The sequence below is a fragment of the Callorhinus ursinus genome, unplaced genomic scaffold (assembly GCF_003265705.2).
Source record: "Callorhinus ursinus isolate GAN/ISIS: 27379988/994484 unplaced genomic scaffold, GSC_fseal_2.0 scaffold54, whole genome shotgun sequence".
Taxonomy (NCBI): domain Eukaryota; kingdom Metazoa; phylum Chordata; class Mammalia; order Carnivora; family Otariidae; genus Callorhinus; species Callorhinus ursinus.
Genome location: NW_027397116.1, coordinates 176,570 through 202,371, shown reverse-complemented (window position 1 = coordinate 202,371; position 25,802 = coordinate 176,570). Strand labels below are relative to the sequence as shown.

The 25,802-nt window shown below is 41.3% G+C and overlaps 2 protein-coding genes across 2 annotated transcripts in view; both read right to left on the bottom strand.

The window, feature by feature from the left end:
- The window catches only part of ATF6 (activating transcription factor 6), a 207,380-nt gene extending 194,795 nt beyond the window's left edge, over positions 1 to 12,585 (bottom strand). Inside the window, exons 1-2 of the mRNA XM_025892064.2 lie at positions 12,581 to 12,585; positions 11,622 to 11,833 (exon numbers count right to left, since the gene is read on the bottom strand). Coding sequence (XP_025747849.2) covers positions 11,622 to 11,833; positions 12,581 to 12,585 — 217 coding nt within the window. The remainder of the gene's footprint in view (positions 1 to 11,621; positions 11,834 to 12,580) is intronic.
- Positions 12,586 to 18,455: 5,870 nt separating this feature from the next.
- On the bottom strand, positions 18,456 to 25,355 carry DUSP12 (dual specificity phosphatase 12). Its single transcript, XM_025892080.2, has 6 exons — positions 24,868 to 25,355; positions 23,295 to 23,408; positions 23,086 to 23,204; positions 22,588 to 22,684; positions 21,896 to 22,082; positions 18,456 to 19,472 (listed from the first exon to the last, which is right to left on the bottom strand). The coding sequence occupies exons 1-6, from the start codon at positions 25,209 to 25,211 to the stop codon at positions 19,311 to 19,313; spliced, it is 1,023 nt and encodes a 340-aa protein (XP_025747865.1). The 5' UTR covers positions 25,212 to 25,355; the 3' UTR covers positions 18,456 to 19,310.
- Positions 25,356 to 25,802: the final 447 nt, after the last annotated feature.

The following is a 25,802-nucleotide window of genomic DNA, read 5'->3' as shown; positions in this document are numbered from 1 at the left end:
AGGGAAAATGTACCATAGCTGATCAGCCGTGATGATAGAAGAGGAATATGGCAGCCCACGGACCTCGTGTTTGCCATCCAAGCCTCAGTTAAGGGTACAACCAACTTTCTATCTAAACAATAAAGGACTCACTTACCTAAACCATTAAATTTATTTCAGCAAATCTAACTAATTCCAGTTTCTGGATAAGATTTCATTATAGGGGCGCCTGGGTGGCTCAGTCGTTAAGCGTCTGCCTTCAGCTCAGGTCATGATCCCAGGGTCCTGGGATTGAGCCCCGCATCAGGCTCCCTGCTCCGCAGGAAGCCTGCTTCCCCCTCTCCCACTCCCCCTGCTTGTGTTCCCTCTCTCACTACGTCTCTCTCTGTCAAATAAACAAACAAAAACTTAAAAAAAAAAAAAAAAAAAAAGGATTTCATTATAAACCAAGAAGTTTATGGACACAGAAAATACTCTTTAATAAACGAGGTTGAAACTTCCTGTAGAGATAAGTCAAGATGTTGAAAAGGCCAAAGGCAGTTGATTACCATACAACCTGTGAAGTGTCCATTTTCTCTAAAATGTTCAGAATCTCAAGAACTTCAAAGAGTTTTTCCAAATCTAAGTTTGCTTTTGTACTCCCCAGTATCATGCCACTGAAACTGCTCGGCTGATTTCTTCGTGTAACATATAGGAGCTACACCACCAACCTATCATAACTCAGCCAGTACCAGAATCATTTCACCAACCTACAGCAAAATAATACCTAGCAAAGGGGCGCCTGGGTGGCTCAGTTGCTAAGTGTGTGCTTTCGGCTCAGGTCATGATCCCAGGGTCTGGGGATCGAGCCCTGCGTCAGGCTCCCTGCTCTGCGGGAAGCCTGCTTCCCCCTCTCCCACTGCCCCCTGCTTGTGTTCCCTCTCTGTGTCTCTCGCGTCAAATAAATAAATAAAATCTTTAAAATAATAATACTTAGCAAAAAATTTTGTGTAGTAGTAATGGAAGGTTATTCATACAACTCTCACAAAAGGATGACCTAAAACTCGGGTGCAGAGCCAAAAACACTAAGTAGATAACTGGCTACGTGCCCCACACAGAGGCTGAAACCCTTGAAAGAGTTCTTTTGCTGCCTCTCATTTCTCCTCTCCCATTCTTTCTGGAGCCTGTTTTCACCAAGCTCCTCTCCCACACACAAATAGTTATTAACGTCACCAACGACCTCTACGTTGCTAAATTCAATGGTAGATTCAAGGTGCTCGTCTTACTTGACCTATCAGCAGCACTGGACGGAGTTGATCCTTTCATATTAATTGAAACATGTGCTTCACTTGGCTACCAAATTACCACACTCACCTGGTTTTCCTTCCACCTCACTGCTGACCCTATCTTGCTGGTTCCTCCTCATCTCCTGGCATGAAATAGTCCCTGGGATCAGCATAAACTTTCTATCTATTCTACTCCCTTTGTGATCTCAGCTGAGTTCCTGGCTTTAATAGCATCTATATGCCAAGAATTCCCAAATACACATCTCCAGCCCGTACCTCAGGATGCACGTACATACTGAGTACCTCTCTTAAGACACCTCCTCTTGGAGGTCTCAGATGTAGCACATCCCAAACTGAGCTCCTGATCTTCCCCAGCAAACCCCTATTGCTCTGTCCTCATATCAGTAAATCACAATTCAATTCCCCCAGTAGCTCAAGCCAAAAGCCCTGGTTGGAGTCATTGTTTACTTCTCTTCACTCTCCATATTCAAACTACCAGCAAATCCCATCAGTTCTGTCTTCAAACTATATATCCACATAATCTGGTTTTTACCTTTCCTTCCCCTCCCATCTTTCCTTTTCTTCCTTACGTTTCCCATGACTGAGATGTCAGCTTCTGAGGAAGCAGGGCAATGAGGATATGGGGCTCTGTGTCATCATCTGTAGCAATGTGCCTGGTATCCAAGGAAATGGGATGATGTGTGAAGAGGGGGCTGTCCAGTGTCGGTGGCAGCACGCCCAGGCTGCCAAGGAAATGGGGCAGTAGGAGGGAGAACAAAGTGGCAGATGGAAGAGGCAGCCTGAATGTTTATGAGAATGATGACACTGAACAAATGCCTTAATCAACTGAGCAAATAATCAAATATATCTAAAATACTTGGAGCCAGGTTTCTGTCTAAGAAAGGATGCACAAACATGGAAAGGAAAGAGCCTAAGAGAAACCTAAGATGTTGGACTGGCATTGGAAGTATTGGTATGAGCCCATTTCTAAAAAATGTATGCACACAGAAGAGTTATAGATGTTTGTATACATGTGTGTATCTATACACACACATACATGTCCTAGTTCCGGGGGCTGAAAGGTCCTAGAATGTGATATCCCAGTAGCAATGAAAATACTGTGTGGTCAAATCTTGGATACTAACTGCCATCCTTCACTAAATGAAAGTCCATTAAAGAGCTCTTTGGAGAAATGGCTGATTCCAGAGCTGAAGCAGGGAAAGCACAAGATAAGAATGGAAAATCTTGTTGTGACAGAAAATAAGGAAATTCTCCGAGAATGACTGGAATATGTCAAAAGAAAAAAAAGGAGCTGATATGAATGGATTCCCACTGGTCAAACGGGGAAAAATCTGGGCATCGGAATAAAATGGGAGTACCAGATTTTAACCCACTGAATCAAACAGGAGTCAGTGGGTCCATAATGAAATAAACACACACATACACACACATACATAGAGAAAGCTCTTTCTTACAGTACAATGTCAATTGACAAATGCAGACAGAATGACAGCAGAGATAATCACCATTTGGCATTAGAGTGGTAGTTGATATAGGCAGGAACTATCAGTGGAGGCTAGGGCTGGCGGGTGGAGGTTTAACAAGGAACAGGATATTGGTGTGATGTCAGATTATCTCCCCCAAAACAGCAATCAAATACAAAAGTGGAAATAGTGATTTTACAGTGGTGAAACCTGACAGATACCAACTGGAGCATGCGATCAAGATGAACCTCACCTTGGGACAGGTCAACATTGTGTGATTCGCTGAGAAGAGCACAGTGTGATTTCTCTGGCATTCCAGCCACGGATGCATGGCCTGATTCTGGACATGAGGAAACCGTGGACAGACCCAGATTTAGGGTCATCTTGGAGACTAAAAGACCTGTATTCTTTAAGACTGTCAAGGACACAAGAGACAGAAAAAGACTAAGAAACCATTCCAGACTGAAGGACATTAAGGAGACCTGACAAGTAAAAGTGATGTGTGTTTGGGGGTAGGATTCTGGTCGAGAAAAGAAAAAGAGCCATTATTAAGACAGATGATGGGGGCCTGGGTGGCTCAGTCATTAAGCACCTGCCTTCGGCTCAGCTAATGATCCCAGGGTCCTGGGATCAAGCCCCGCATCGGGCTCCCTGCTCGGCGGAAAGCCTGCTTCTCCCTCTCCCACTCCCCCTGCTTGTGTTCTCTCTCTTGCTGTCTCTCCGTCAAATAAATAAATAAAATCTTAAAAAAAAAAAAAAAAAGACAGATGGCAAAATGTGAATGGCAGCTGTGAGACGGATGGTAACGTGTCAATGTTTATTTCCTGACTGGAAGGAGAACATGGTAGTAATACAGGAGTATCCTTGCTTTGCAAGGAGGGGATACATATTGTAGTATTTAAAGATAATGGGTCAACACATCTCTCTCTCTCTAATGAAAAAGAAATCAGGTAAATGCAATAAAATTTAACAGGGAATCTGTGTGAAGGGCATGCAACTATTCTTACTTTAGTTTTGTAACTATTTCAAAATTTAAATATCTAAATTAAAAATATGTGTGGGGCACCTGGGTGGCTCAGTGGTTAAGCGTCTGCCTTCAGCTCAGGTCATGATGCCAGGGTCCTGGAACGGAACCCTGCACTGGGCTCTCTGCTCACTGGGGAGCCTGCTTCTCCCTCTCCCTCTGCCTGCCGCTCTGCCTACTTGTGCTCTCTCTCTCTGTCAAATAAATACAATCTTTAAAAATAAATAAATAAATAAATAAATGTCCAGCTCTTGATTTCAGCTCAGATTGTGATCTCAGGGTGGTGAGGTCGAGCCCCTCATCGAGCCCCGCATCAGGCTCCCTGCTCAGCTGGGAGTCTGCTTGTCCCTCTCCCTCCCCCAGCCTTGCACTCATGCACGTGCTCTCACTCTCTCTCAAATAACTAAGTAAAATCTTTAAAAAAAAAAAAGTCTCCAAAATCTTTCTGGTAACTTGAAATTTTAATGTTTACTAAGATAAGTTAAATGATGGTTATTTGTTGACTACCTAGATCATTTCCAAATAAAATAAAACACTGAAACATTAATTACTGAACATAGGTTTATCCACTTTTTGCTCAGTGGGGAGTCTCCTGGAGATTCTCTCTCCTCCCTCTGCCCCTCTCCACTCACACACGCTCTCTCTCTCTCTCTCTCTCTAAAAAAAATAAAATAAAAATCTATGTGTGTATACATTTGTATATTTGGATGTATTTGTATATATCCATAATCCAACCACTCCCATTACCTCCACTGCCACCACTGCAATTCACTCGGATCACTACAGTAGCCTCCAAAGATTCTCCCTGCTTCTGCCCTTGCCCGTCCTTCAGTCTATTTTCAACAGAGCAGCTAAAGTGAGACTGTAAAAACACAGGGTATTATTGGGAATCAGGATTTTCACAGAAAAAAAAAATGTAACCCAGCAGGGAATGCTTTGCCCAGTCGGGCCCCTGGACTCCCTGTACATAAGTTCTCCCAATAAACCTGTATCTCAGAAAGAAAAAAAAATGTAAGCATATAAGGTAAGAAGGTGAGAAAGAACCCTGTGTTACCGGCTTTGACCTGTAGGTATTAGTATGAATTCATGCTTCTAAAAATACCTATTTCTGGGTGCCTGGGTGGCTCAATTGGTTAAGCTCAATTGTTTGGACTCAGGTCATGATCCTGGAGTCCCAGGATCGAGTCCCGCATCAGGCTCCCTGCTCAGTGGGGAGTCTGCTTCTCCCTCTGACCTTCCTCCCAATCATGCTCTCTCTCTACCATTCTCTCTCTCTCTCAATAAATAAATATCTTTTTAAAAAAAATACCTATTTCCTTGTTCTCAGGAGGTACCTGATGAAATGTTCAGGAGTTTCATATTATCTGTAGCCTACTTTCAGATGATGAAAGAGGAGAGAAGTATGGGTAATATTCAATGTGGCAGAATGTTAACAGTTGGTAAATCTAGACGAGGGAAAAAAGGGTATCACCGTAGTGATCTTTTAATTTTCTGCGGTTTTTAAACAAAAACCTCTCTGTGGTTTAAAAACAACTGAAAGTAGGTTAATAAATGTATATCTACCAAATATCCCCAAAGCATCCATAAGAAAGTGGTGGTGCTAGTAACCTCTAAAGTATCTCTAAAATCTATTGCCTATTCCAACATCCTCTTCACCAATCTCACATAACCAATATTTAGATGTGCCTTCACAGTAGCAAACTATAGTAGCTATTATTTTTAACTTGGTCAGCAAGCTTTCCCACCTGACCTTGACCTGACCATTTATTTATTCATTTACTTCTTGTCAGTTTAGTAAGATGAGGAATGGCCACCAGGTTTAACAAGATGGAAATCAGGGGTGACCTTACAGCAGCTTTGGTGGAGTGGTGGAGCCTGGCTGTGGTGAGACAGTAAGAAAGGAGAAACTGTAGTCAGTGAACATGGTTTCTTTTTATTTTTTTCCTTAAGAATTCTGCTGTAAAATAAAGAGAAATGCAGTAGCAGCTAGAGGAGAAGTAACACATAAAGAGGGTTTGGAGGGTTTTTTCTTTACTCTGAATAGGAGCAACAATTACATGTTTACTGACTAGTAGAGAAGACCTAGTATAGAGGGAAATGATGATATACGGGGAACAGAAGGAAGAAGTCTCGAGCAACACTCTTGACTAAAGAGGAGGGATCTACAGCACATGTGGCTCCAGCGAGAAGCCATTTGTTCCCAACAAGAGAAGGTAAATATGCTGGGAGGTGGGTAGATGAATGGGAGATTGCGGAAGTTCTCTTCTGATTCAAAGGAAGGGGTAGGAGGTGACAGGTTTAAAGAGAGAAGAAACTTCATAAAAACAACCATCGAAGTGGGAGAATGAGGGGACCAGGCAAATACGATCAGCCAGGCCACACCTAAAGGCCTGTTTCAGGTTACCATCATAAATCAGTTAGATTTAACCAAGCTTGTGGTTCATCCAAGAGAGAACTACAAAACAGAGAAACAAGGTGCTGAGTCTGTGAGCGAGGGAAGTTATAATGAGTGCCCCTGGAACTGAACTGGGTAAGGGGGAAGTGATCACACAGAGGAAATGGGGAGCAGTGAAAACATGGCAGGGTCCCAGCAGGACCGCAGGGACTGACGGAACGCAAAAGAGAGTGAGCTGGTAAGACAGGAGGTGGTGGGCCAGGTGGGGCTGTTGAAACGGAGACTGTCATCAGCACCGACAACGTTTCAGCTTATGATCAGGGGAGGAAATGGGTGAGACAGGGTGAGAGGCCAGATCACTGGAGGAGAGGAGGCCGAGGAAATGAGAGGTCAGGGTATTTAAAGTACTTCCGAGTATCTGAAATCATCCAAGGAACGAATGTTGGAGAAAAGTGACAGACGTAACAGGGATGGGTAGAGCACAGCATGCTGTGACAATGTGAAATTCAAACTGGATGTTTCTTAGGGAGGATGAAAGGAGAATGAGCTGAACGTAGCAGTGAAAAACAAGAAAGTTGACTATCCCATCTTTAGAGGCCCAAATGGCAAAAAGGATTCGAGAATCAAAAAGGCCGCCATTCACCAAGCCTTCAGAGAAAGCAGCAGCCACTGGGGGGGAGTCAGGCTGCGGTCAGTGCTGGAAGGCCAATTCACAGAAGAGACTGAGGATATATAAAAGAAACCACAGGGGCGCCTGGGTGGCTCAGTCCTTGAGCATCTGCCTTCGGCTCAGGTCATGATCCCGGGATCGTGGGACTGAGCCCCACATCAGGCTCCCTGCTCCGCGGGAAGCCTGCTTCTCCCTCTCCCACTCCCCCAGCTTGTGTTCCCTCTTTCGTTGTGTCTCTCTGTCAAATAAATAAATAAAATCTTTAAAAAAAAAAAAAAAAGAAAGAAATGTGTTTAAACAAACAAAAAAAGAAACCACAGAAGCAGACAGAAGCTTCTGATGTTGGTACATATACCTTACATGTGGTAAAAGATTGTTTCTGTACAAAGTCAAGACAGGGAGGAAGGGAGGGAAAGAAGACAAGGAGCGGAAAGACAAGCAGGTGACAAATAAGCATATGAACACATGCTCCACATCATAGGGTACCAGGGAACTGCAAATTAAACAACAATGAGGGGGGCACCTCGGTGGCTCAGTCAGTTAAGCGTCTGCCTTCAGCTCAGGTCATGATCCCAGGGTCCTGGGACCAAGCCTCCCATTGGGCTCTCTGCTCACTGGGGAGCCTGCTTCTCCCTCTCCCTCTGCCTGCCACTCTGCCTACCTGTGCGCTCTTTCTGTCAAATAAATAAAATCTTAAAACAAACAAACAAAAAAACCCAACAAGGTGGGGTGCCTGGGTGGCTCAGTCGGTTGGGCAAGTGACTCTTGATTTCAGTCATGATCTCCAGGTCATGAGACTGAGTCCCATGACAGGCTCTGGGCTCAGTGGGGAGTCGGCTGAAGATTCTCTCTCTCTCTCCCCACCCCACCCCCACTCACGTGCACGCTCTCTCTCCCAAATAAACAAATCTAAATAACAAAACAAAAAAACAACAACAAGCTACCACACACACTTATTAGAATGGCTAAAATCCAAACACTGGCAACATCAAATGCTGGTGAGGATATGGGGCAACAAAAAAGAACATTCATTCATTGCTAATGGGAAAGCAAAACAGTACAGCCATTTTGGAAAACAGTTTGAAACTTTCTTTCAAAACTAAATATGTTCTTACCATATGATGCAGCAATTATGCTTCTTGCTATTTACCCAAATGATCTGAAAACACGTCCATACAAAAAGCTGCACATGAACATAGCAGCTTTATATACAACTGCCAATATTTTAAGGCAACCAAGATATCCTTTGATATGTAAATGGATAAACAAACTGTGCTATGGACTGAATTATGTCCCCCAAATTTTATACGTTGAAGCCATACCCCCCAGTGTGACTGTAGCCAGAAACAGGGTGGTCTTTAGGAGGTAATCAAGATTAAATGACAATTTAAGAGTGGGGCCCTAATCTGATAGGACTGTGGCCTTATAGGCAGAGGGAGAGAGATACCCTTCCCCACCCCCTTCTCCTCCCCTCTCTCTCCCTTCACTCCTCTCCCTCTCCCTCTCCCTCTCCCCTCTCCTGCCTATGCCTTGTGAAGACACAGTGAAAAGGCAGCCATCCACAAGTCAGGAAGAGAGCCTTCACCAGAGCTTGACCATGCTGGCACCTGATCTCAGACTTCCAGCCTTCAGAACTGTCAGAAAGTCAATTTCTGTTGTTTAAACCACCCAGTCTATGGTATTTTGTTATGGCAGGCTGAGAGACCAATACACTGTAGTACATCCATATAATGGAATATTATTCAGTGCTTTAAAAAAAAAAAAAAAAAAAGAGCTACCAAGCCATGAAAAATCGTAGACAGATCTTAAATTCATGTTGTTAAGTGGAAAAAGCTACCTACTGAACAATTCCAACTATATGACATTCTGAAAAAGGCAAAACTAGATAGATAGTGCAAAGATCAGTGGTTGCTCAGAGCCCAGGAGGAGAGAGGGAGAGATGACCAGGTGGAGCACAGGGGATTTTTTAGATACATGAAACTATTCTGTCGGATACTGTACGTACATGATATTAGATATTCGTCAAAACCCACAAAATGTACAACACGGAAGGAATCTTAATGTAAACTATGGACTTTAGTTAATCATACTGGATCAATACTGGCTCATCAACTGTAACAAATTCACTACATTAATGCAAAATGTTACCAATATGGAAAATGGGGGGGGGTAAATAGAACTCTATGTACTATCTGCTCAATTATTCTGTAAATCTAAAACTGTACTAAAAAGAAAGCCTATTAAATATTAAAAATAATTATGTGAAATCCAGGGGGCTCCTGGCTGGCTCAGTCAGCAGAGCATGTGACTCTTGACCTCAGGGTTGTGAGTTTGAGCTCCACGTTGGGTGTAGAGATTGGGTGTAGAGATTACTTAAAAATAACTAAAAAATCTTAAAACAAAATAAAATAAAGTAATTATGTGAAATTCAGATTTCAGTGTCCATAAACAAAGTTGCATGGGAACACAGCCATACCCATTTACATGTTCAGTTTACATTGCCTATAGCTGCTTCTGCACTATAAGAGCAGAGTTGAGTAGTTGCAACAGAGACCACAGGACCACAAAGCCTAAAATACTTACTATCTGGACCTTCACAGAAAATGTCTGTAGACCACAGCTCTAAATTTCATTACCCATAAAGGGAAAAAGCACATCCCACCATAGGCTGTTCTGAGCTAATCACTTTATTTAATTATTCAATGTTGTTAGAGTGACAAGTACTAATTACATAATCTGAATTTTTAAGTATCACTAGCCACCTTCTAATATTAAAAAAAAAAAAAATCAAATAAATCAGTGAAGTCTTTGGATACTCAAAATGGCAACTCCCAGAAAAAGAAGCCATAGTCTACTGAAAAACAGTAGCAAAAAAGTAGTGTTTCACTTTAGCGCCTGCAAAATCTATCCTACTTACTGAACACCTAACAAATCAGAATTAAAGTGAGCAACTAAGAGAAGAAAGCAAAACTGAGAAGCCTGGAAAACAATAGGAAATGGGCACATTCAGGGAGGGGCGGGGCAGGATACCGGAGTTAGGTCAGTGAAACAACTACAAAGAACCTAATGCTCTGTTAAAGAACATCAGGACTACGTCTCAATTTATCAGATTAATCAGGAAAATGCAGCCCGAGTATCAGAAGACAAAATAATGCTTTGAGGAAGTGCCCCACAGTTGCAGTTTAAGAAATATCATGAAAATGTAACAGCTGACTAACTGAGAAAAAACCGTAACTACCTGACACTCTAAAGTAGATTTTTTAATAACTGGGAGGGGGTGGATCTTGGGAAGAATCAATCTGCAGAAATAATTAAGGAAAGCATTATAGGGGCACCTGGGTGGCTCAGGTGGTTAAGCGACAGCCTTCGGCTCAGGTCATGATGAGTCCTGGGATCGAGTCCCGCATCAGGCTCCGTGTTCGGTGGGGAGCCTGCTTCTCCCTCTGACCCTCCCCCCTCTCATGCTCTCTCTCCTTCTCTCTCTCTAAATAAATAAAATCTTTTTTAAAAAAAGGAAAGCATTATAGAATAATGACTAAGAGCAGAGGCTCTGGAGGTAGACAAACCTGGTTCTGATCCCCCTCGTGCCACTCACTAGCTAGAAGATTGAACATTCACTCTCCCTCAGCCTCAGTTTTCTCATCTGTAAATTAACAATAACTCCTCCTGATGTTGGAAGATTAAGAAGATAATGCATGTAAAAGCTTGCAGGACACCTGACACAAATGAAGTGCTAGGTAAATGGTAATTACTATTACCACTACATTTGGCTCAGGATAACAAACTTGAAATTGACAGTCTACAGTTTTTCCAGCAACTGTTAGGAAATCCACCAAGGGCTGAAATAAATCTCCCGTGTCATAATTTTAGAGAAGTTCTGTCCTTGAAAAGTCAAATGAGAATTTCAGTTCAGTAAACGGAATTGAGATTGCACTTTGCTACTCAGAATGATAGTCTCCAAGGGGGAAAGATGACCATCAGTCTGGGTTCCTCCCCCCACCCCCGTTCCAAAGTGGGTGAATGGCGTAGGCTCAACTATAGGGCCCACTCGACCTCTGCAATCCCAAATTCTCACTGAAGCCCAAGACCAGCATTAGTATTAGTCCCAGAACAAAGAGAAGAATAAAAGGTTCCTCTAAACACCTAGATAACGAAATTTCCCCACTCTGATTCCCACTGCATTCCATTCCACTCTTCCTGACCACAAAACCAAACAAAAACATCCGAAGCAAAAAAAAAAAAAAAAATTAGAGGTGTTTCTGGAGGGCAGTCAGGATTACATCAGTTTTTAAGAGTTAGGTCTAGGTAGTCAGGGGCCCAAGGTCAGGTGCTTCGGTTCTCTGCCAAGATGGACATCAGCCTAGATCAATAGTGGCAGCTGCGACATGAAGATCTCTGTATACACTCTCATTCTCTGACACAAACACGGACAGACACACTCCACGGCAATCACCGCCCACACCCCACACTGAGAAAACAGCTTACGGCCTTTTGGGTGGTCACAGCCATCCCGCCCTCTACTTCTTACCGACGCCCTTTTCACTCCCACACAGTGATCACCTAGTACCTTCCCAGCGGAAACGCTGAAAAATGGTAATAATTCCAGCCACGCCACATTTTACGCTCGCTGTTGCCAGGGCAGAAACCGACCGGTTCGGCCAGACTCTTCCAGGGAGGACCGCGGACGCAAGCGACAGGCTGGCCCTGGCTCCCGGGGCAGAGTTCGCCCACACCTGTCTCCGCAAGTGCGCGAAGGAAGAAGAACCCCACGGCCGGCACCGGCACGTTCTCAGCCGCCACTCACCCCAATCCTCATCGGCTCGGTGAGAGAAGCCCGGGCTAAGAGGTGACTCCATGGTGCCGGCAACGGCAGCCGGCTCCCGCAAGCCCCACGTTCCGGCGGCCTGGAACTCGGTGACTAATAACCCGGACGGCGGCGGCAGGAGGACAAAATACTCCCCACCGCCCCGCGGACGGTGGCCGAGTGAAGACAAAGTGCTTCCACCGCCCGGGGAACTTGCGCCAATCCGAAAAGAGGAGTGTCAGAGACTGAGCTCGTTGAAACAAATCGGCGAGTAACTAGTTCCCTGTGGGACTTTTCGGCACTGTCTGTCCCGCTGCTTTAAGAAAAATAAATAAATAAACACTACTTTGGCTGAGTAAACTGTACTGATAATATTAAAAAAAAAGGGGGGGAAGGAAAGAAAAGAAAAGTAAAAGCCCTTTCTGAACATACTGGCTTGTTCCTTGAATATCTTTCTTAATACCACAGCGTAACTATCTCAGAACAAAATCAGAGACCAATAAAGTAAATTCGATTTAATTTTCAGAATCACTTGCTATCAATGTAAAAATCTTCCGTAGACACAAGTGTGTGAAAGAAAAACTCAACTATTGTTCCACGTTCGTTAGACCCACGTCTTCGCAGGCACCGGACCTGAGGTAAACACCAGTACTGTGAATCGTACTTCTAGAAAGCCTACTTTTATTTAAACAAATTTAAACAAGGCAAATATAAAAAATGAACTCCCCGTGCTCAAACGTATCTCCTAGATAATGCGTTTCTAAATCATAGCACTTAGTAGTGGAAATCCCAGCGAGTTTACCCTATACAACCTACAATAAATTCCCAATCTTTTTATTACTAAAACTTAAGATTCCGTTTTGTTTAGAAGAAATTCACATCACGAACTCCAACTGAAAATCTGAACCGAGTGTGATAGAACAGTTTCAAGACCGCTGCTTAATAGAATTTCTTTTTACGGCATTTCAGCGGCGAGGGTGTTAAGTACCCTAAGAACACGTATCCCTTTAGGACCAAGTGGAATCTTTCCCATGGTTACTAAACCAAACAAATGCTTCCCAGAATCCACCCAACTCCTCGTGGCAGGAGGGTTACTACAGATTGCATAATCCACAGTAGTCAATACAGCCCTGGACCCAAAACCAGAAGAAAAAAAAAAAAACGACATGATTCCTTTTGTCATCAGATAACTAACCACTTTTCATGTACGGTGAAATATATATCGCCTCTATTCTTATTCAACTGCAAATTCAAAACTGACAAACTCAAATAAAACCAGCAAGTCTTTTATTCCGCATCCACGAGATACTTTTTTTTTTAAATCATCATGACTGAACTCCTGCCAGTTTTTATTTTTTTAATTTTTGAAATTTTTATTTTTATCCCCAAAGTGCAGATAATGAAAAAGCATTTGCATACCTATCACCAAAGATTAACAAATATTAACATTTTCCATTTTTGTTTCAGATTTTACATAATATAAGAGATTAAACATTACAGATAAAACCGAAGTCTGCTTTTCCCTCTGCTTCATTTCCATCCCTCCACATAGACTTCTATTACATACATCTAGTGTTGAGTTTTTAAATTTACATAAACATGTCATACTCGTTCTCCAAATCACTTTTATTTTTTTTAAATCACTTTTTTCTTTTTTTTTAAGATTTTATTTATTTATTTGATAGAGAGACACAGCGAGAGCAGGAACACAAGCAGGGGGAGTGGGAGAGGGAGAAGCAGGCTTCCCGCGGAACAAGGAGCCCGATGTGGGGCTCGATACCAGAACCCTGGGATCATGACCTGAGCCGAGGGCAGCCGCTTAACCGACTGAGCCACCCAGGCGCCCCCAAATCACTATTTCTCTTATTCAACGTTACTTTTTGAGGATCTACTCATGCTTTAACTGTTACATGGTATTTCCTTGAAAATACATATATATATATATATATATATTTACATATATATCTCACAATTTCTTCTTTTATTTCCCTACTAATGGACATTTGGGTTGTTTAAAATTTTTACTGTTAATAGCCTTGTCTGAGTCTCTGTGCATACAAGCAAGAATGTCTTTAAGATATATACTGGGTCATAGAGTAGGAATGTTAAATTTGCCAAATTATACCATTTTACATCCTTGCTAGCAGTGATGAGTTCTTTGCTCCACATTCCCACCAACACTAGATTTGGTCACTTTCACATTTTTTGCCCCTGTGAAGGGTATGACCATAATTTACATTTCCCTGACAATTAAAGAGATGGTGCATCTTTTCGTGTTTATTAAACCTTACTTACTCTTCTGTGATTTGCCTATTCTTACAAAATTTGCTATTGCATTTTCTTCCTCTCAATGATATCTACATCTTTAGCTAGCCTACTCTATTCATTTAACAGATATATATGTTGCAAATACCTTCTCCCAAATTGCAATTGTCTTTTGTTTGTGGGGTTTTGTCTTTTAGGTTTTAATTTCAATGTAGTCAAATTTACCAATCTTCTGTTTATGATCTATGCTATTTGTAACTTGCTTAAGAAATCCTTCCCTCTCCTGAGGTCATATTTTCTTTTTTATTTTCCTTCCATATTTTATAGTTTTGCTTTTCACATTCTCCCCCCCCCCAATCTGGTTATTGCTGGGGTGTAGTAACACTATTGATTTTTATACAGCAATCTTGTATCCAAAAATCTTGCTGAATTATGTGACTGTAATATTTTGTCTGAATTCTCTAGGATTTTCTACGTAGAAAAACTTGCATGCAAACACTAACATTTTGTAACCTTTTTAAAATTAACCTTTAATGTGGAAAATTTCAAACAAACACAAAAGACAAGCTAATCAGTCCTTTTGTCTTATCACCCAACTTCAACAATTTGCCATTCTTGTTTTATCTACCCTCTCCCCCACAACAATTTTATTTTTTGTTTTGGTTTGTTTTTTTTCCCCTGGAGTGTTTTTAAAAAAAATTTTTTTTAAGATTTTATTTATTTACTTATCGAGAGAGAGAGAGAGAGAGAGAGAGAGCATCAGCAGAGGGAGGGGCAGAGGGAGAGAGAATCTCCAGCCGACTCTGCACTGAGGGTGGAGCCTGATGCAGGGTTGGATCCCATGACCCTGAGATCATGACCTGAGCTAAGTCGAGTCAGACACTTAACCAACTGAGCCACCTAGGCACCCCATCCTTTGTTTTAAAGCAAATCCCAGATATCGTGTTATTTCACCTATAAATACTTCAATATATATCCTGACAAAGCTTTTTTCCATTTTTAAAAAAAACTTAACTACAATACCATTATGATACCCACCAAAAATAATTCCTTAATATCATCTAATACCCATTCCACATTCAATTTTCTCCCAAAAATGCCTTTCTACAGTTGGTTTGCTCAAATCAGGATCATCGGGTTGCATTTGGTTCATGGGACAGTCCCCTCTTCCACTTGTCACCCCATGCCGTTTGTTAAAGTATCTGTCATTTGTCCTGTAGAATTTCCCACTTTGTGATTCTGCTATTTGTGTCTTCATGGTGATTTGTTCCTGTAAACTGCCAGTTAAATGTAAACTTGATTAGACGGTTTTTGTTTTTTTTTTTTTTAAAGATTTTATTTATTTGAGAGAGAGAGAGAATGAGAGATAGAAAGCACGAGAAGGAAGAGGGTCAGAGGGAGAAGCAGACTCCCTGCTGAGCAGGGAGCCCGATGCAGGACTCGATCCCGGGACTCCAGGACCATGACCTGAGCCGAAGGCAGTCGCTTAACCAACTGAGCCACCCAGGCACCCTGTTTCATTTGTTTTTGCAGGAATACTTCTTAGGAACTTCCTTGCATTGTACGAGGAGGCACATAATTTCTAAATACCCCACTTTTATAGATGTCGAGATTTATCTGTGAATTCTGTTTTTTTCCTAAGTCTTAAACCTTTTCCCCTTCTTATTTTATTGCAATAGCCAGGACCTCTAGTACCACACTGAAGGTAAATGCACGAGTATACACCTTTTAACTTGTTCCCAATTTTAATGTGAAAGTTTTAAAAAGTTACTATTGATAAGGTTTTTCCTGTAGTTTTTTAATGCAAGGAAAATTTCATTTTTCATCAAGAAATTTGCTGTGGTTATTATAGTTTTTATGCACACTCTGGTCATCTTATAGTTTTTATGCACACTCCTTCCATTCTAGTTATGGTGCTTTTTTTTAAATGATAAATGTCGAATGTTAATGAATCTTCTTTAATTTATTCATTGCTTTCAACTTAAACCCTTGGAAGAGAAATGAAATTGGAGAGTTTTGCCTAGAGACATAAAGGAGGCCCTTGCCTAGATCCACACTTCAGAGGACTCTACTCTGGCATCTGGCAGTGTCTCTTCCCACAGGGTGAGAATCCACGGTGCCAAGGGGATATGCCCAACCAGAAGACATGCCTCTTCTAGACATGCTTCTTATGCCCAAATAGCTTAGAAATGCGAGGTGGGAAGTTCATGTATACATGTACTCCAGGCATATGAACAAACCCAGGGGTGAGGAAAGGGGCCAACTCTGTAGGTTGCTCTGTAGGTCGGAGGCCAACTCTCCCCGCATTGCCATGTTTTGTCAGAGAACTCCATAAAGTCAGAGAATTTTAAACTCAAACCTTGTCTCCCAGGTCTTTATGAGGGTATGTTTATCAAGAAAAGAGAATAACACATTTTATTGAATGGTTTGGTAGCTTGATTTATAAATTTCAAATACTAAGACAAATAGTATCTGGGCCTCAATTTGCACTCACAGAATTCTGCAAGTGTTGGTGGGGTACCTGACCAGTGAATTTACAACTTGGTTAAAAATTGCATTTCATCAGTGCTATTATGTTTTACAATCTAACATTTTCAGTATGACATCTTCTCTATCACCCTAAACAGTGAACTCAAACACTAGAATACAGAATTAAAAGCTCAGACTTTGGAATACGCCAAATCTTGATTCTAATCTAGGTTCAACCATTTGCTAGCAATATAACGTTGATGAAGTGACTTAATCTAAGCCTCAGTTTCACGTGTAAAATGGGAATCTATCTCATAGGATTTTGGGGAGTATTAAATTATATAATACACATTAAATGCTTAGCATAGTGACTAGCACATGGTAAATTCTCAATAAATTGCAGCTATTTTAAAGAACAGTGTTGAATGCTACTAGCTAGGCACTGTATTAGTTTCTATCACTGCATTGTATCACTAAAATCCCCACAACCGCCCGGATTGGATAGTTATTATCTCCCTTTTATACAAGGAATTAAGGCTTATGCAAATGACCTTTAAAACAACCCTATTAGTAGGGCAGAGCAGTAGAACATATATTAATCCCATTTCATGAAGGAGAAACCTGACCCTCAACTTTCAAAAGACCCGGGCAGCTAGAAACAGGGGGAGCCAAAATGATCAGATCCCAGTCTGACTTCTACCTCAGTACTATTTTAACTGCATGTGAACCACCACCTATGAAATAAAGTTCATATCGCTATTTTGGACAAATGTGTAAAACTACGTGTTGTAAGTTGATGTTCTTAAATATTAAAAAGGGTTCCACTTGTTAGTTTCTTCTTGAGAATAAAGGCATAATGGATTTTCTATTTACTATTTACCAAGAGAAACATTAATGGACTTTAAATTGGGAATTTTTGCTTAGTGGATGTTTCACAAAATTTCAAAATTTACCTAAAGAAAAGTCAATCTCCCCAAACTCATTTTCCACTGGCAAATACCAATTATCTTTCAAAAAAGGTATCTTGTCAGGGCGCCTGGGTGGCTTAGTTAAGCATCTGCCTTTGGCTCAGGTCGTGATCCCAGAGTCCTAGGATGGAGCCCACCTGGGGCTCCCTGCTCAGTGGAGTCTTCTCTCTCTCCCTCTGGCCCTCCCCCCCGGCTCGTGTGTGCTAATAAAAAAAATCTTAAAAAAGAGTATCTTGTCTCTCTCTCAGCTAGAATATAAATATTGCAAGACGGGTTTTGGAGCACCTGGGTGGCTTAGTCGACTAAGCGTCTGCCTTTGGCTCAGGTTGTGATCCCAGGGTCCTGGGATCAAGTCCTGCACTAGCCTTCCTGCTCCTCAGGGAGCCTGCTTCTCCATCTGCATCTGCCTGTCTCTCATGAATAAATAAAATCTTAAAAAAAAAAAAGAGAGGGGTTTTATCTAGTTTGTTCACTGTGTCACCTAGAATTGTGCACATAATAGGTGCTCAGTAAATATTTACTGAATTGACAATCGCAAATTCAGATAAAATCTATGTAGTTTTCTCTGCGCTAGATGCTACAGTGTGATAGCCATACAAAACTCTCGCTACTCAACTTTTTACCTACAAAAGGCACAATTCATTTGGTTCAGCCTGATTGTTTTCAAAAAGCTTTCTAGAGTATATTATGAAGCAAAGTGAACAGATATTACAAAAGCTTAGATAGAAATGGAGAAATTTTTTCTCATAGGAAAACTTATTTTATGAAAGTTACCAAAGGTTCTATGTTAAGATGTTCTCAAGAATCACCTATAACACTCCCAACATTTCAAAAATTAAACTATGTAGGGGCGCCTGGGTGGCTCAGTTGGTTAACCTCAGGTCATGATCTTAGGGTCATAAGATCCATCTGGGCATTGGGCTCTGCGCTGGGCATGGAGCCTACTTACGATTCTCTCTCCCTCTCCCCCCCCCCAATAAACTGCAGCTCCCCGCTGGCTCCCGCACGCTCTCTGTAAAAATAAATTAATTAAATTAAACTAGGTATTTTTTAAGAGGTTCATTTTCACTTTTTCCATTTAAAACTATTCCCCTTTTGGTGTTTATATACATACATGTAAATATGCAAAGTGTCTTAGGAACATGGACTATATTTCTCTTTATTAGCTAATTCTGATTTCATGTAAATGGTCAAATATCTAATTAGGTCCAATTCTAATTATTAGTAATGAGTAAGATAAACTCCAGTTTCCAGAGATCATGTTAAAAAGCTAATCTGGACACAGTACCTTTTCCAGTACTCTAACCTATCAGGCTAAAAAAGTAATTGATATGTAGTTATTCCACATGTATTTTTCTCATCTTTAGAAACACACCTAACATTAATACATTTCTTTAAGTAGATTACTTCAAAACGTATCTTAAACATACTTTTCTAAAAATTTACATAATTGGGATTCCTAAAGAGTAACAGGAAAAGCTTATTTTAGTCAGTTTTACTAATAGCCTTTCCTTCTACATTTCCAAGAAAAATCCAGACATATGCAGATTTACTAATGTCCGTTAAAGAGAAATAAGTTTCAAAATACATCCAAACAAATCTGCTTTACATACCTAGAAATAAAAAAATCTACTTAAACATGATAATTTCCAACTTTTATAAATAATTTTGTCTATCCAGACCTTAATATCACATAACTAAACATTCCAAAAATCAGAACTCTTGAAAATATATGAAACAAAGAATATGGGTTACAGAAAATTTTAATATCAAATAAAGTACAATTTACATGATTAAAAGTTCTGATTTCCATATAAAGTATTCTACTTAAATGGTGTAAGAGACTAACAAATAACAAAGCACAGTTTCCATGTCACATCAAATGAAATGCTGATGGCCTATAAACTAGACAATCTGCCACGAATGACAACAAGCGAGGGAAGCACATATCAGCAAGTTTCTTTCCAAGCTATCAAAAATGTCAAGTTCATATTTTTCTTGTTTGTGATCCCAAAACCGGCAGCATCTTCATTTCATCCACTCTGTTCTTATGTATTTGAAAGGCAGGTGTTATCCATCGACCACATGAGCACTGTTCACCATACCAATTGAAAGAACCCAACTTGGCATTGCATTTGGGGCAAAGAAGCTGAAATAAAGGAACTGTGTTACTTCATTCACTCACTTTTATACAAGACAAATAATTATCACCGGCAATATAGGATATAAAAACAGGTAAGACTCAGTTAAGCATTGGACTCTTGATTCAGGCTCAGGTCATGATCTCAGGGTCATGAGATTGAGGCCCACCTTGGGTTCCTTACGCAGTGGGGAGTCTGCATCTCTCCTCCCTTTCCCTCTGCCCCTCCCCTTCTCTCCCTCTCTAAAAACACAAACAAAACAAAACAAAATAAAAACCAGGTAAGACATGGCTCCCACCTTCAAGGAGTTTTATGATCGGATCAGCAAGATAAAATACAACAGCAATTTACCATAACAGATGGTGGACTATGATAATTGTGTAAGAAGCACGTTGTATGCTGGGAGTTTGGAGAAGGACCAGATTAATCCCAGTATGGGGGGGAAGGTAAAGGTTGAGATATGATGCAAGATTTCAGGATGTGAAAGGTATGTGTTGCCTTTTAAATCAGTCTGCAGCTTAATATCTCAAACTAAGATCATCAAGGCCGAAGACTAGGAAAGCATGTTAGGAGCCTCATGTCAGATCAGTACTGATATTGGTAGCATGTAGGCTAGGCCTCAGATTTCATGGCTATTTAAAAACAAACTGATACTCCAGTAAAATAGATAAATAAAAAAAAAACCTGAACATGCCTATTATTTGTATTCTGATGTATTCAGAGCATTATTTTTTAAGTTTAGCCTGTTATTCTGTGCATGACATGAGGCAGGGAGTCTTATTTTTAATCTTAGATGATATAAACTCTGGACATAAAACTCAGAAACCAAATTTGATTACAGAAGTATCTTAAATTTTAATATGACAAAATATACCACAAAGCTGAAATAAGCAACAGACAGAAGATATTTGCAATACATTAGAAAAATCTTTAACATCTAGACTACATAAAGAGATCCTATAATTCAATAAGAAAAAGGCAAAGTCCATAGAAAAATGGACCAAGGATGTAAAGGAAATTTATAGAAAAAGAAGCTATAAATAGCTGATAAATACATAACAATATTGATCCTCAGCAGTAGACATGGAAATTCAAATTAAAACATTTTAAGAAAAACATTTTTCATGTCCCCGACTGACAAAACTTTACCAGTTTTATAATACCCATTACGCCAAGGGTATGGAGAAATGGATACATGCATTCAATGTTAGCGAAAAGCAAATTTGTATAAGGATTTTTATTGTCAGGGTGGAATATTAGCAGTATTTAAGACATACACATCCCTCCACAGGACAGGGATTCCACTTTTAGGTCTACAGGAACATTCAAATAAGTGTACAGAGAAGTATGCACAAATGTGACGTAGAATCTTCCATAAAAATGCCTTCATCTTATATGTTTTCCAGGCTAAATAAGAGCAGCAAGCCAAAAGCACAAGCCACAAAAGAAAGCAAGCAAGAAAGAAAAAAACAGATAAAGTATATTTCAAAATTAAAAACCCTACTGCTGCAAATGATACCACCAAGAACGGGAAGTGACTGCTAACGGGTATAGCGTTTATTCTGGGAATGATGAAAACAATGATGTTGCAAAAATTCTGTGAATATTCTAAAAACCACTGAACTGTACACTTTAAATGGGTAAATTATATAGTATGTGACTTACATCTCAATAAGCAGAATTGTCTGAAAACATGGGTTTGAATATAAAGTACCTCTTTTTAGGCAAGATGCTAACATAAACTGTTTCCTCACATATAACTATATACGTTCTACCTATTTTGTACATTATTGTATTCTTCAAGTGAAATATAGTGAGTTTCATAAAATTTTTATTATACAAACCATAAAAACCTTTACAATCATTAAGACTCACTGTATCTTAGATTAAGAATATCTTTAAATTAATATTAAGTAAACCTAAAGGAGAAATGTGGCCATCCCAGGATGCTCTCATGAGCTGCATTCTTAAGAATAGGAAAATGAAAATGAATCTCTTAGCAAACATACTGAACCGAAATATCAGGAAAAAAGAGAGAAGAGCCAAAAGAGAAAAAGGAAGAGAAGAAGAGAAAGAAACTTTAAATATAATTTTAAAATCCTTGATTTGCCCTACTTGTTACCAAGTTTGAATTTGTTAAATATATTCTAATCGGCTTACATTAGTCTATTTGAAAAAATACAAATAGCCTTAAAAGGAATTAACTTAGACCAACAGCTCTCAACCAAAAGTGGTTCACTACTTTAGATGGGCTGGATTTTTACTTACTTAATTAATTTGATAGACTCTTATCTGCCCTAGAAAGATACAATCTTCATAAGGAAAGTACTTATGATAGAGTGAAACACCAGTTAAAATACGGTCTAGAGGGCAAGAAACAACAAAATATAGATGACATAATGAAACTGCAGAAAATAAAATGTGTTCTTACCTGTCCATCCATCACGCCCAACAAAGCAGATTCCATCCACTGTACAGGTTCAATGAAATACGATGTACATTGAGCCGGACTCCCTGTGGCGGGTGTGAAAGATGGTGTCACTCTCTTGTGGGCAAAGGCTATGGGACCACTTCCTTCATTATGATCCAAAATGCTCGAACTTCGAAATAAAGATCGCCTGCAACCCCCAAACAAAAACATTAATGACTTCCAAAAGGATGAAAAAATAGATGAAATGTGCAGTGTTTCTTAGCAAAATAAAAATGGATCATGCTACTTTAATTTTCAATAACCTCTACAAGTAACCTGATTTACTTTCACTCTTAAGAATTTATATTCTTACATAAATGGTGGCTCAGTCGTTAGCGTCTGCCTTCGGCTCAGGTCATGAACCCAGGGTCCTGGGATCGCGCCCCGCATCGGGCTCCCTGCTCAGCGGGAAGCCTGCTTCTCCCTCTCCCACTCCCCCTGCTGGTGTTCCCTCTCTCGCGCTCTATCTCGTCAAAAAATAAATAAAATCTTAAAAAAGAACTTACATTCTTCTTAAAAGCAGCTTTGAATTTGAAATTTTTATTTTGTTCAATTAAACAAATTCTTCCTACAGATTTTAAGAAAATGAAACTTTTAGTACATTTTGGCTACTGAGACAAGATAAAATCTCCAGAGGATAGAAAATATTTTACCTGCACTTTCTACACTTGTAGAGAATGCCATCTTTCAGTCCTTGTGAAATGGTGGTTGGGTCAACAGCAAAGAGTTCTTGAGGTAAGTTCTGTAATTCTACATGAGGTAATTAAAATGTAACTGTTGAAATCAACTCTGCATTTTCAGACAAAATTCAGCGAATGTCAAATTGAGGCAAGAAGTGCTAACCTCAGGGGGAAAAAAAAATCTCCAGTGTTGAGAAATCAGGGTGAGGTCAGACAGCATAGTGAAGCAGCCCTGGGGTTCTGAGCAGAGACTGCCTGAGTTCAAATCCCAGCCCACCACTTACGAACCATGTGACCTTGAACAAGTTATTTCTTGCTAAAGCACCGGTTCAGAAGGGAAAAAAAAAAAAAAAAAAACTGTACCTGTCTCAAGGGATTAGTGGAAAAGTGAGATAAAGCACCTGAAGCCTTTAGCATCAGAGTAAAGAGCATCTAAAAAGGGCCCAATAAGTACCAGCAATTATTACTTACCTGGATACTTTTCTGTAACTTTTTGTAAACGATATTGCTTATAAATTGCACTAGAAGTATCTACTTCATATCCCATTGCCTGGTATAATTTCAGTTGCCACTCAAATCCCTCATTCACTCTGTAAGGACAAACAAATACAAAGTTAAGTTTTCTCTAAATGGATAAAATCACATCAAAAAAACAATTATTTCTGTAACAAAAAACTCACTTAGCCTCTGGTTTGATGATCTGGAGATTTTCATAGGCTTTTTCAAAGGTAAGCTGGTCAGTCTTCATCATAAAAGCAGTTATTATAGCCACACTTCGACTAACTCCTGCATGACTGAAAAAGAGACCTTTAAAATAAAATAGCAAATAGCAGCAATTAAAAAAAAAAAAAAAGCCCAGCTCCCTATCAACGGTAAAGTTCATGTCCACTTCATGTCTGCTTCTTCTACCCAAATAATTCCTTTGCCTCTGAAATACTACCAACACACAAAAGAATTATTCCTTTATTTCCTTAATCTTTTTGAATTCTGAACCATGGAAATGTATTACTTTTTCAAAAATAATTACACTAATTTAAAAAATTTTATAATGGCTTTGGAAAAAATCCAACGCTCCTTTGCTCTTGGCATTAAAGGCCCTGAAATCTGGTCCAGGCTTCTTTCCATTTTACCACCACCTTATGTCCTTTATGTAAATATTTACAGCAAGTACTGGCACGCAGTAAAAGCGCTGACTCAGTAAATTTAAACTAGTTATTACATTCCAATGAACTAAAGAGGACTATTAAGAATTCCCAAATACCTATCAAGATTTTCTTATAGGCATTGCTACAACTTACTCCCATCTCTCCCCTGGGCATGGCTTTGGGCTCCTTTATGTCCTAACCAATTTTCCTCTCCCCATTTCTCTTCACCAACCAGCCTCTGCCCAAACAAAAAATCTGCTTTTCCTTTGACGTTTGAATAACCTCAACCTTCGTTCATCTCTTTTAGTACACGACTGGCATCCTAATCTGCATTACAGTCATCCGGGTAGGTGTCTGGCTTCTCCCAAGAGCCTTTTTTGTTGTTGTTTTTTAAGATTTTATTTATTTGAGAGCTAGAATGAGAGAGAGAGCATGGGGGGGGAGGGTCAGAGGGAGAAGCGGACTCCCCGCTGAGCAGGGAGCCCGATGCGGGACTCGATCCCGGCACTCCAGGATCATGACCTGAGCCGAAGGCAGTCGCTTAACCAACTGAGCCACCCAGGCGCCCCCCCCTTTTTTTTAAGATTTTATTTATTTATTTGACAGAGGGAGACACAGCGAGCGAAGGAACACAAGCAGGGGGAGTGGGAGAGAGAGAGAGAAGCCGGCTTCGGGCCAAACAGGGAACTCGATGCGGGGCTCGATCTCAGGACTCCGGGATCATGACCTGAGCCGGAGGCAGACAGACGCCCAGCGACTGAGCCACCCAGGCGCCCCCCGGAGAGCTTTTAAAGTCTTTTTAGGTTCAGGGACCTTGCCATCTACCAGACCCCACTAAAAAACAACTCGGGGATGGGAGGGGGGACTGCAGAATGAACCAACGAAAACAAGTACGAATCAACAAAACAAGAATGAGTGAGAGCAAGCACGCCAACGGGGGCCCGCCTCCTGCCCCTCCTCTCTCTCGGACACACGCCAGGCGCGGAAGGGACGGAGACGAGCTTCTGGCGGTCTGACAGCCCCTTCGTCCTCCCCTAGGGTCCTCGGAGGAAGGGGTGGCGGCGGCAGGCTGGAAGCGGGGCCGCTCCCCCCCGTGCGGGCCACTCACCAGTGCACCAACACCGAGCGGCCCTCGGCGCGGGCCCGGCTGATGAAGGCCACGCACCGGTCCAGATGGCTGAGCAGGTCAGTCTCGGGCTTGTCCAGCGCCGACACGAAGAGGCTCCGTAGACCCTCCATCCCCGCCCCCGACTTGAAGTCGGGCTCCTCTGAGTCCACCGTCAGCACGGCCGTGATGCCCGCCTGCCTCAGGTGGTCCGGCTCCGCCACGGCCGCGGCTCCACCCAAGTACAGCCCTGGCCGCACCTCCAGCATCTGCCCCGCGGAGCTGGCGCAGCTCCGACTGTGCACCCGCCGCTCGCAGCCATGGCTCCCTGCCTGAGCCTCCAACATGGCGGCCGCCACGGGCCAAGCGGGCAGGGGGCCCTACCATGGAGTAGGCGGCCGGCTAGAACGCCCTCTTCCGTGACGAGCCGGCCTGAGATGCGCAGGGGCTCCCTCGGAGGACCACGGCGACCGTGGGAATGTGTACTACCTGGGGAAGGCGCCGGGCGGCTGAGGCCCAGCCGGCTTCAAACCCGCGTCTGGCCGCAGCTCTCGCAACTTGATGGTAGCAGATAAACTTCCCCAAATACAGGGTTTCCCAGGCTTTTCGTGCTGAGGCTTTACGGAAAGGGACACCAACAGCAGCGGGACCCAAATTTGAAATGATGGTCCCACCGACTGAATCAGCAGTATCATTTTATGCATTTGGGGTAAAACAGGGTTTTTTTCCCCAAGATTTATGAAGCCATTCGTTTATATTTCTTCTCTTGTGACAATTTTTTTTTCTCTTTGTCCAGTATTTTTATTGGCCTGTGAATCTCTTGTTGATGCGTACTGTCCTATATACTTTGAAGATAGTAATCCCATGGTCTTGTATGCCCGTACCCTCCAACCGAAGACCACCAGGAACCTACATCACTTTATCATTTGTATGTTCAC

Excerpts from the sequence above, each read along its gene's own strand:
- DUSP12 (XM_025892080.2), bottom strand. The coding sequence starts at position 25,211 with ATGTTGGAGGCTCAGGCAGGGAGCCATGGCTGCGAGCGGCGGGTGCAC. Across the intron at positions 23,205-23,294 it reads ATCATCAAACCAGAGGCTAA|AGTGAATGAGGGATTTGAGT; the intron begins GTGAGTTTTTTG and ends TTGTCCTTACAG. Across the intron at positions 22,083-22,587 it reads TACAAGTGTAGAAAGTGCAG|GCGATCTTTATTTCGAAGTT; the intron begins GTAAAATATTTT and ends TGGGGGTTGCAG.